This window comes from Vipera berus, assembly GCF_964194415.1.
Source record: "Vipera berus genome assembly, chromosome: 4".
Classification (NCBI taxonomy): Eukaryota; Metazoa; Chordata; class Lepidosauria; order Squamata; family Viperidae; genus Vipera; species Vipera berus.
Window position 1 is genome coordinate 68,574,968 of NC_138206.1, and position 12,526 is coordinate 68,587,493.

The 12,526-nt window shown below is 40.2% G+C and overlaps 1 protein-coding gene across 2 annotated transcripts in view; it reads left to right on the plus strand.

The window, feature by feature from the left end:
* Positions 1–1,932: 1,932 nt before the first annotated feature.
* The window catches only part of RPS6KA3 (ribosomal protein S6 kinase A3), a 61,603-nt gene continuing 51,009 nt past the window's right edge, over positions 1,933–12,526 (plus strand). For both annotated transcript variants that reach the window (XM_081326811.1, XM_081326812.1), the window contains exons 1-2: positions 1,933–2,268; positions 7,052–7,108. In XM_081326811.1, coding sequence (XP_081182937.1) covers positions 2,191–2,268; positions 7,052–7,108 — 135 coding nt within the window. In that variant the 5' untranslated portion in view covers positions 1,933–2,190. The remainder of the gene's footprint in view (positions 2,269–7,051; positions 7,109–12,526) is intronic.

The window sequence follows — 12,526 nt, forward strand, 5'->3', positions numbered from 1 at the left end:
TAAGTCAGGGGTGTCAAACTGCCGGCCCATGGGCCGGTTTCATCATACTGAAGCTGCACCCACCCCATTGCCGGCAATACAAAAAGAATCACGATATCATGACACGTCATGTGACGTGGCGAGTTTGACACCCGTGATATAAGTGGATTGACAGAAAGCTTTCTTTTCACAATACATACACTGGAAACAACAAACTCCTTCCATAATCAAAATAGATGTGTTATGTTTATGACAGTTAAAAAGGGGAACGGTTTATTCTCAAGCACTAACACACAATCTTCTTTAAAACCTCAGGTAATACTATAGAATATTGTATTTATTCAAAATATTATAAAGTATAGATTTTAGTAAGAATGTTTCAAAGTACAGTTGTGGTTTCTGTTCTGGGAAAAAATAATGTAATGATTACTTTTGGTAGGACTTTGTCATTGGAAATAAAGCAGTGATTAGAATGTTAATAAGGGACGCGGTGGCTCAGTGGGTTAGGACGCTGAGCTTGTCGATCAGAAGATCGGCAGTTTGGCGGGTTGAATCCCGAGTGCCGCGTAGCAGAGTGAGCGCCTGTTACTCGTCCCAGCTTCTGCCAACCTAGCAGTTCGAAAGCACGTAAAAATGCAAGTAGAAAAATAGGGACCACTACGGTGGGAAGGTAAGCGTTCCGTGTGCCTTTGGCGTCTAGTCATGCCGGCCACATGACCACGGAGATGTCCTCGGACAAGCGCTGGCTCTTCGGCTTTGAAACGGAGATGAGCACCGGCCCCTAGAGTTGGAAACAACTAGCACGCATGTGCGGGGGAACCTTTACCTTTTACCTAGAATGTTAATAAGGATTGGGGAGATTAAGATTTAAATTTGCACAACTGATCTGAAAATCAGTTGCTGTCTTTCAATCCAATTTACAATGCAGTTTTTTGTGAGGATAATATGGGGACACATTTACCAGCTTTGCTCCTGGAAAAAAGCAGGATATAAATTTAATAAATATATGTTATTTTACAGCTGCAATCTTGTAATTCCTAAACTGGTTATTCAAAAAAAAAAGCTCTGTCTTCAGTATTATTCTTTCAGTAAAATTCTGAGCTCATTTCCTTGGAAATAAATAATTCCCTTTCCAAAAATGAAGTATTTCTCAGAATCACTCCCTTAGCTGTAGGTTTTAGTTTTATATATTTCTTAGGGAACATACAATTCTTAATTATGAACCAATAACCACGAACAATCTGCAGCATTACAGATGAACATGTTATTTTATCATCTCCAACAAAATTTAAATAAAGGGGAAAAAAAGAGGAAGTCATTACAGTAAAGAGAGCGACGAGTCTTTACGGGCGCTGCAATTCCTGCAAGTAGAGTCGCGAGGAGCGCCCGTTTTCCAGCCAAGTTAATACCTGTGTAACGGGACATTTTAAAAATGTCTTGATTTTCCTAAAGGCCGTTTTAAAAAAAAAAGCAAGAGAGAACTAATTACGCTCTGAAGAATCCCCAACCACGTTTCGTGCCATCATCCTTTAAGGGGGTGGTGGCAATTATGCCGGATTATTACCGACGCTTGAGGGTAAACGGCCACGGAGATGAATGAACGTGACCTCGTGCGCAGAATACCGCATTCTGAGAAGGATGAGCGATGACGCGTCTTTGGTAAAGGCAGCAGAGGACAGCAGTCGTACCTGGGGCGCTTCTCGCTCAAGATTACGACGTGACAGAACCTTCACGTATCCGGGAGTCCTCCACCAGCAAATCTACCGTCGGCCCCCGCTCTCTCCCCCCCCCGTGAAAACAGCCCGCAGCTCTGAGTCGGTTTCTTTATTACCTGAGCTAGAAAATGATTGGCTGTGTCAGTCCCGCCCTCGGGAATGACGCAGAAAATCTCCGTTTGATAGGCAGGTACGGCTCGGACGCGGCCATGTTGGGAGCGGAAGTGAAATGAGTAATAGCCTGAGCCGCGGGACAAGTCAGGCGCTGAGGTTAGCTTTACCCAGCGGCGGAGGCTTCCAGTTGAACGTCTGCTCCTACGCCGGCGTGGGTATCCTTGCCTCATCCGGAGGGCTAAGAACCGCGTTTCCGGCAGTCTCCTCCCCTTGCCGGGGAGGAAAATAACGAAGAGGGATCCTATGTCTCAGTGGTGTTCCTGAGGGGCGGCAAGAGACAACGGCGGCGGCGGCGGCGGGAGCGTGAAGGTAAAGAAGAAAGATGCCGTTGGCACAGTTGGCGGACCCCTGGCAGAAAATGGCTGTGGAGAATCCGGCCGAGAGCGGCAGCAGCGTCGAGGTAAGCGGATTGGGCATTCCCGCATCTGCGGGGCTCGGCTGGGCAACCGCGTGGAATCCCGCCTGCACCACCACCACCACCACCCCTTCTTCGCTGCCGGGCAAGATCAGGAGGAAGTGGGGGGAGAAAAGCGGGAGGAAAAGATCGCTCACCACCTCAGCAAAGGAGCGTCACTGCCCCGTTGCCGCCTTTTGTCCGTCTTTCATTGAGAGGGCTGGGAAGAGTCAGGCGCGCTCCATTTCCTCGTTTTATTTCTTTTAGAGGCGCTGGGCGGAAGCCGGGGAAGTAAAAGGCTTCCTGCTTGCTTTGCCTCTTTGACTCGGGCTCCCTTAATCCTGTGTCCCCAGAGTACGTTGGGTTGCAGATCTTATTACTCCCAACTAGGGTGGGGGAGGAGGATGGAAGCCATTTATCTAGCAAAGCTGTTTGACATCAAGATTGCCTCACATCACTACCTCAGATCGATTTTTCAGTCAGTTTGTGACCATCTTTGTCCATCTTTGCCTCCAACATTTCACTGACTAAATTAGTTGTTCGATTCTTATCTGTTCGCTTACAGTCCCCCTTCCTATAACCCTGGAGTACTGTACACATGCAGCAGACTTTTGGAATAAAACTTGATAATATATATCCTTATTTTCTTCTCTGCAGCAAATAACATGCTTTTGGAACTCTTTACCCTCTTATCCTTTTACACTAATTTCCTTTGCAAACAAGTATAAAAGGGAGGGTTTTCCAAATAACTTTTTGTGTGTAGGGCTACAGAATGCTGTTCCTTCTAAATAATGGAACATCTATGATTTGGATTGTATGCCCTTTGTTTTCATTTGCCTTCACGCAGACATTCTCATGTTAATTTAATAACACCTTTTTAATTATTTGACATTTTCCTGTTTTTCACAACAGTATCTTCCATGATAAAGGAGCCTTTTGAAATGAATATTTGTATTGTGTCTCTTTTATAGAGAGAGTGTTTAAAGCATCCCTTCTTTGTAGTTTTTACGGTTTATGGGGAGAAATGTTACACCCACCTTTAACACTACAGAAATATAACTTTCTGTGCGAAGTTTTTAGTGGCTGTTATATATGAATTTGCTAATGCAGAACTATAGAGACTGTAAACATATCTTCCTCATTTTGTCCTCTTGAAGGTAATATCGGAGTGGGGTTGGGGCTGCCAGATTGTCAGCCTTGGTAATGCACAGTTGAAGGACTCCTGCCGCTTTTGTTCCCTTTGGTGGTGTCTGGTTACTTTCACATCATTCCTCCCTCCATTTCCTCTCATTTTGCCCAAATGCTTAACTTTCTCCTAGTCTTAAGAAGAAGGAAGAAAGTTTGCAGCGAGGGCTAGATGTTTTTTTAATACTTTTTTTAAAAGGAAAGTTTGCACATCTTGCTTCTGCTGTAAGAAAGACAACGGCAGAGGAACTGGTGATGATTTGTTTCCACATTTTTCTCACAGTTCATATATTTCAAGAAGCAGTTTGTGCTAGTTGTTCAAAATAGTTTATCCAAAATAGTTTTGGCTAAATTTAGATTGTCTGGCTTAATAAATCAAAAAGTAATCCTGAGAAGTTTGATTACATGCTTACAGGGTTCACTTTGTTATTTTTTGGGATAATGGTAATTATTGTGTCTACCTTATTTAAATGTATATAATTAGGTGTTAATTTGTTTCCCACTCATAATCCATTTTATATTAGACTTTTATGTTTTACCTTATGAATGTGTTAGTGATCTTTTTTAAAAAAAATTCTATAGATGGCAACATAATTACCATTTTACATGTGTGTGTGTGTGCGTGTGTGTGTTTGTCACTGGAGGGTACAATTCCATGTTTATGATAATTTTTTCACTCTAGTATTCAATGTATCAGTAACTAAAATGAGAAAGAAGAGAACCCAGTGGGTAAGATATAATTGAGAAAATAATGAAACCAGATGAAATATTGTTAGATGTTAAGTAGATAATTTAATTTTTATGCAATATTTACACATTTGATTCAGATACATACCTTAATCAAATTTTTAAAAATGTGTCTGGTGATTAAATCTTTTGAAATTAAGTTTGATCACTCGTTTCTAACTCATATCTCCTATAGGATGATGCATAGAAGATAAGCATTGCTTTTATTCCAGCTGTCTGATTGTATGCCATCAAGTCAATGTCAACTTTTAATGACTACATAGATTTTCTCCTGGACAATCTGTTCTCCACTTGGTCCACCAGAACTTTCAACAGTGCACCCATTGTGGCTATAGTTCAGTCCATCCATCTTGCTACCGATCACTCTTTTCCTCTTCCCTTGCACCTTTCCCAGTGCACAGAAATCCAAAAGAACTACTTTAGACATTAGACTGGAAAAATGGAAATGCCAACCAATTGCAGGCATATAGTTCAGAAGCCCAAGTATGTGATTTAGAAACACTACATATGCTTAGATAAGCTTAAGGTGAACTCAAAGCTGTGATCAAAAGGCTGCAAAGTAGGGCCGACCCATACCTTATATGCCAGAGAATTTGTGTGATGAACTGTCATCTTGAAATGTTTAAGGAAGTACATCTTTTTTTCCCTTAGTACTCTAGAGCAGAGGTCCCCAACCTTTCCCGTTTGGCGGCCCGGAGTGAAAGGGAGGAGCAAGAAAATTTATGCCCACGCGTGCACATGCACAAACAGGCTTCTTACAGCCCAGTGGTGCTAGCACCCGCACCCGCACACATACACAAACAGAACTGCATGCACCCATGGCACACTAGTGCCTGTGTGATGCTGACGGGGGTGCTAGCCTCCTACGCAATGCTGGTGGTGATGCTAGTGCCCCCTGCACATGCGCAAACGGGGCCACTAGCACCCTTGCGGCGACTAGCATCCTTGTGGCGTCGCTAAAGCGTACTCACCAGCCATTCCCACAGCCCGGTGGCCACTAGACCACAGACTAGTACCCCATAGGTTGGGAAACCCTGCTCTAGAGGCTTATATTACATGTTAATCTGCCATCTTCAGTTCATAGAGAACATTATTCTTAAACAGATATTATTAGTGTTTACATCTTACAGTACTTGAAATAACAATATTTCAAAACATTGGGAGAAAGCAAGACTTTAGTTTGTCTAAAAGTAGCTTTGCTATTTTTTTTTAATAATTATTGGTTTACAAAACTATGTTTTATATTTTTTAGATAAGCAAAGGCAAAATTGGTTTTGGTTAAACCTTGACAATATTAATATAATTATACTGATAGTCCTCATTTATTGACTGCTTTGGACAATGCCCATTCAGTTACAGCAGTAATGAAAAAGTAACTTTGTGACCAAAGCCCACATTCTTGTCCTCCTCGGCATCTCTCTTTCAATCATGTGTTTCCTATTATAGTCAGTTAGTACATATTACCTTGTGCCTGAACCATTGTGTGCCTGCTTACTCTCTTGTAATCCCTTCCTCTGCAATGAATGTAAATAGAAGCATCAATTATCTTCTTGCTAATTATCCTAGCACTGGGCAAGCATTCCGAAGGTTGAGGAAGTGAGGTTAAAGTAGCTTCCTCATAAATTAAGTTCTGGAAACCTTTCTTACTGTTTAGGCTCACCTAGCCATTTGGGGTCATATCCTTCTGACAAACCAAAGGAAAGCTTAAGTAAAATCGAAAGCATAGTTGTCATATGATTTTCATTTACCGTGACTTTGTGCCCGCCCACCCACAACAGTTTACAGGGTTTCCCAGGGCAGACGCTCTGGAGGCGAGGGCAGTGCTAGCAGAACACGCCTTCAGGCAAGGAGAAGGGTGGCGTGGACAGGCGGGGGCAGCTGAAGGACTGGGTGGCACAAGTGTCTGGCAGGCAGAGGAAGGCGGCAGGGGAGGCTTGTGCCGCCTGGTCCTTTGACTACCCCTGCCTGTCCGCACCGCTCTTCTCCTTGCTTGAAGGTGCTTTCCGCCAGCACTACCCTCACCTCGTGAGTGTCTGCGCTGGGAAGCCCTGTAAGCCATTGCAGCTGTGGGTAAGCAGACGGTGGGAGGGTGCAGGTGAACGGCTTTGGCGGGTGTCTGGCTGGCGGTGGGAAGCGACAGGAGGCTTGTACCACCCAGTAACGGCACAAGCCATGGGAGAGTTGAAGGAAGAGAAGGAGGCAGGTGATCTGCAGGGCAAAGCAGGGGCGGCCAGGACCGAAGAAAGCCCCTCCATCAGCAGACGCAGCTGTTGCACAGTGGTGGAGGATTTTTTCGCCTAGCTCCAAAATACTGGAGGGAGAGCTGGTAAGGTGACCATGCCTCCCTCGCCCATCCTCCATAGCATGGCAGTCCAGCTCGGGAAGGGAGTGAAAGGGAAGAGGCAGGTAGGCAGTTGGGTCATTGAATGGACAGGAGGAGGTCGCCAAGCGGGGAGCGGCCTGCCTGCAGGGGCCCTGAGGTAAGTGGGTGCAGGACACGTGGAGCAGCTCCACTCCCCCACACCTGCTTCACCTCACCTTGTGGCAGCAGAACCGGTGCGACATGCATTGTCCTGCCCCATTGCTGCAGCAAGCAACCAGACGGTAGGACGGAGTGGGCAGGCTTTTAACTAGGGCTTATTTTTGGGGTAGGACTTACATTAGGTGCATGCCCAAAAATCAGGCAAGGGTTTATTTTCTGGGTGGGTCTTATTTTCAGAGAAACACAATAGTGACTGCTTTGCTTAGTGACCAAGTCACTAGCACCAATTGCAGTCCCTAAATAAGGACTATCTGCACTTCAGTTGCTCTAATAAAGTTCCTCCAATAACTCTTCTTTAAATTATGATTTTTGTAGAATGGCCAACAAATTATGGATGAGCCTATGTGCGAAGAAGAACTAAATCTACAAACAGTAAGTAGAATATGAAGATTCATACTTTATTTAGATAATTTCAATCCATGAGTGAAAGGGACTTGTAAGATTTAAAAATAAAGGTTCTTATATGAACTATTTAGTAACACATATGCAGAATTTCAGTAAAATTTATTAGTTCAATTCCTAGTAAGACAAATGCATTGATATACTAAGCCTGATGTAAAACTTTCTATAATTGTTCCACATTTTAACTAAAAGTATTATCACTGAGTTTGTATCTTATGATATACAGTATGACTGTATTTTATGATTGTAATCATGATTTATCACTTGTTGCTTGTATGTACACAGAGCTTATGCACCAGAGACAAATTCCTTGTGTGTCCAATCACACTCAGCCAATACAGAATTTTATTCTGTTCAGTTCTGTTTTGTTCCATCCTAAAGTATTGATATGTTGGATGCCTCAGGGAATATTTAGCCTCAGGCTGTGATCATCTTGCTCTTGGAGATGCAATTAAGAAATTTCAATATTAACTCATATAACCTCGAGCTATCTTCTATTATCATGTCTTGGGCTGAAATCAACAGCATTGCTAGTATAATTTTGGATCAGTTGTTGTGAACATACAATGTTCTTCTTGGCAGTATTCTTGGTGTTTAGAATTGTGGGCTTTTGAGGCATTGGAAGTTTTCCAATAAAATGGTGTGTTGTTGATATGTATTACCTGTGAACATCCATATTTGTTATTTTTGACCAAGGAACAATAAGACTTTCTGCTACTGTAGTCAATTTTTTCAGAATTGTTTTACTTAACATAATTTTCCAGGTTCTTTCTTCCCTTTTTATTATCATGATTATTAATTTTAAATTTGCTTTTTAATACAGTTGCTTATACTTGTACTTTTATAAATTAGTTTGTTATAAAACTTTTGAATGTTTTGCACACCTCCATAAAACATATTTTTTAATGCAATACAGCTCCTGTGCTGTAACTATTTTTTAAGGAATATATAATTGTTATTAAAATCCTCTCTTTTTGGTATGCATCATGCAATTATCCAATAAGTCTACACTGTTCTATTTTTCCATATTTTCTCACCCTGAAAATCCTTAAAGATGGTTCATTTTTGTACAAGTAGTCCTCAACTTACAACCACAATTGAGCCCAAAATTTCTGTTGCTGTGAGTTTTGCCCCATTTTATGACCTTTCTTGCCACAGTTGTTAAGTGAATCGCAATAGTTGTTCAGCTAGTAACACGGTTGTTAAGTGAATTTGGCTTCCCCATTGACTTTGCTTGTTAGAAGGTTGCAAAAGCTGATCATATGACCTGGGACACTGTAACTGTCATAAATATGAACCAGTTGCCAAGCACCCAAATTTTGGTCATGTGACCATGGGGATGCTGCAATGATCATATAAGTGTGAAAAATGGACAGTGCTGTTGTAACTTTGAACCATCATTAAATCAATGGTTGTAAGTTAAAGATTATCTGTACTGAGCTTAGTATTTCTGATCTTCCTGGTACTTCTAATAAGACCCACTACATTCCCACTTCTCCAGTGTATAACATATCAATATAAACTTATCAATTCTTTGTTGAGTTGTACCTAATTTTTGGTTAGTATAGTATCTTTTCCTCAGTGATCAGCAAGTCGTTTCTAGTCAGCTTATAAATTATGTCAGCCATTCTCTGAACATGAAAACCTTATTTATTAAATTTGTGTGCCATTTCATTTACATTTAATTGTAATAGACGTTGAATAGAATTAAAGCATTATTTTTGTAAGTATAAGAACAGCTATGATTTCTCTTTTGTTTAAAATATAAGATAATCTTTATTGTCATTTTACTGTATGTGAAATCTCTTACATGAAAGAGGTAATCAAGACTGGTATTCATAGTTAAAAGGTGTTTTGCTCAGCACTTCACTGATAAAAACAATAATCTGCTCTTAAAAATGGATAAATGAGTGAGATATTTGTTAAGTGAGGTTTTCCCCATTTTATGACTTTTCTTGCCACAATTGTTCAGTGAATCATTGTAGTTGCTAAGTTGGTAACATGGTTGTTAAATGAATCTGGCTTCTTCATTGACTTTGGTTGTCAGATGGTTGCAAATCTGATCACATGACCCCAAGATATTGCAACTGTCATAAATATGAATCAGTTGCTAAGCATCTGAATTGTCATGTGACCATGGGGATGTGCAATGGTCGTAAGTGTGCAAAATGGTCACAAGTCACTTTTTTCAGTGTATTTGTAACTAGTACTTAATGTTTTTTTCTTTGATCAAAGTAGTCAATTTCGCTATCTCTGCTAACTCCGTCAACTTTTACACCCATTGTGGGGATCAAAATATATCCTTCCATTTTTGTGCATAAAGCAGTCTTGCTGCCGTCAACATATATAACATTAAAGTTCCAATTTTTCCCCCAAGTCTTTTGGTATAGGTTTGTGTTAATTGCATTGTATATTGCTATTTATGAAAAATGTACTAAAATGAATTTTTTAAGTTTTTATTTTATATAGTATTTATGGGATAATGTATGTCATCCGATAATTGAGTATAAATGAATTTTTACTTCCTTAACTGCTTAGATTGGAGAACAAAAAATAATTCTTAAATTAAAGGATTATAGATTACGTTTAAAGCTTAGAATCAATTACAACTCCTTCATTAGAGAAAACAATTGTTGGAGATGCTATTAATTTGGATTCCTGCAGAGAATTGAATGTAAAGGCTTAAATAGCTGTGTCTATGTACAGTGCTGTTTGGGGAAAAAATGTACATTAATGTTATATTATATAAAAATTTTATTCATTTTGGTGTAGCTTGTTAGTCAAGTAATAGTAGTACATAGTTAATGATTATAATATTTATCAAAGATAAATGTCAACTGTTTAAAGCTAGGAATATAAAACTATTCAGTTGGTATTTCACAATGACTAAAAATGACCTGCAAATGACTAAGTTATAGTGACTAAGAATGATCTATAAATCAGGAAGATTCTGATTAGAATTTCACTCTGGCTGCAAATACTTTGGTTAATTTAAGGCAAACTATTTATTCCGCCCTGTGTTCCCCAGTGAGTGCCATAGGAAAAAAAATCATACTGGTCCTTCTTATAAAGCTACTGTAAGGTTGGGACAAAATAATGTGTGATAGGGGGAAAGGAAGACTCAGTGAAATATTTATTTTATTTTTATTTATTAGAGTTTAGCCTTTATTCCTAGGTAACTCAAGGCAGCAAGCATACATAATACTCCTTCCTCCTCCTGTTTTTTCCAACAACAACTTAGTAAAGTGGTTGGACTGAGAGAGGGACACTGGCTTAAAGTTACCTAGCTGGCTTTCATGCCTATGGGAGGACTAGAATTAAGTCTTCTGGTTTCTAGGCTAGCACCTTAATCCCTACACCAGGGGCACCCAACCTGTGGTCTGCAGCCCACTACCGAGCCGCGTGAATGGCTGGCCGGTACACACATATGTGCATGCATGCACAGCCGCGCTCACAATGTTGCAGGTGTTCATGGCCCCTCTCGTGCAAGCATCATGGGTGGTCACGGCCTCACTTGTGCGAGTGTCTGCGGGCATTCGCGGCCCAATTCGCATGAGCATCAGAGGCGTTCATGGCCCCGCTTGCGTGAGTGTCATTAGCATTCACAGCCCCATTCATGTAAGCGTCACCGTGAGCATGCAGGTGCTCGCAGTGCCACTCACATGAGCAACGGATGTTTGTGCACGCGCACATGTGCTTGCATGTGTTTATCCCCCCACACACAAAATCTTCCCTTCTTTCCCCCTTCCCCCTGCTCCAGGCCACCAACTGCGAAAGATTGGGGAACTCTGCCCTACACCAAACTATTAAATCATTAAAATATTTAATTATTAAAGATGATCACATGAAATTATTAATTAAAAATTAATGTTCAGTATCTATTTGAGGCAATTCATTATTATTATCATCTTTTTCTCTTTCTTCTTCATTAATAGCTATTGGTTATATCAAGTACTCATATATTAATTAAAAAAACATCCATTAGTGTGACAAATTTCATATTAGTTTCTCATACACTGTCCAAATCAGCTCTGTTTCCGTTAGCTCTTCCATGTAGCTCTTTCCCTTTTTATTTGTTGTTGGTTTGAACGAAAATAGATGATGTTTTAATACGAAATGTTTAATTTCTGGAACATTGCAGCACCAAGCACTTAAGCTCCTAGTCTTTTATGATAGATTACTAAGAAAAGTTAAATATCATACTTCCTTAGCCCTCATTCTGGCTATATTTATTTACCTTTTGCAAATTTTGATAATTTTCTGAACTTATTAGTATGGAGTTTGATTTTTTTTAATAGTGAAAGAGTAAATTTGACTTTTTTCCCTAGCTCTTAATAGGCAGTTATTATCCAAGCAGTCTAGAGAAAGCAAAATAATGTTAATTATTAGCATGAAGTTTATTTGAATGCCTGCTGCTTCTGATAAACTTTCTTGGATTAAACAAATACGGGATTGAAACAGTGATAAATATTTAGGTCCATCTTACATAGTGTCTAACAAAAAATCTTCCATTCTTCCTCTAACAAAAAATGAGGTAAGATATTTGGTATGGGAACAAGAATAATGCAGTATTAGATCCTAAATGTTTCCCTATAGATAGGTGGCTGGCTGCTTTCAGTTATTTGTTGTTAGTTGCGAAGTCGTGTCCGACCCATTGCAACCCCATGGACAACGTTCCTCCAGTCCTTCCTGTCCTCTACCATCTTTTTTTTTTTTTTTTATTGAAAAGTTTTAAAATACAGTTTTCCTTTAAAAAACCCCCCCTTCCCCCTCCCTCCTCCCCTCCCTACCTCCCCCCTATCTCCCCCCTCCCCCTCTCCCTCCTCCCTCCCCTGCCTCCCCCCCTACTTCCCCTCCTCCCCCCCTCCCCCCCCCCGACTTCCCAGAGCAAAATACAAGGTATATATCTAAAAAGCAATCATAAACAATCATATACTAACAATTATAAACTCTAAAATCCATCACTCTCTAGCTTATATAGAGTAAACCAATCCTTAATAATACTAAATATGTATAAAGAACTAAAATAAAAGAAAACTAGCGTCATTCCCATCTATGTTCTTCCACAATTCACTATTTCCTAAACATATTCTCATTTACACATCACAAACACCTATCCCTATTAGCCTCTCTAGCCAAAATAGGCTATAATAGATAATTCTTACACAAATTAACCCACATTAACCCACAAAACTTTCTTCCTCTTCCTCTGTAGTAAATTGTCCATTAATTCCAAATTAAAGATTCTGTTACCATACATATCATCCCAAAACTCTTAAAAACATAACTACCACTTGACTATCAGTATGTTGTGGAAGTTCCATAGATTTCTACTAGACCTATCTTCTTTTCTTTTTTGAGCGTTTTAAGGCAGCACGCGTCACCCTC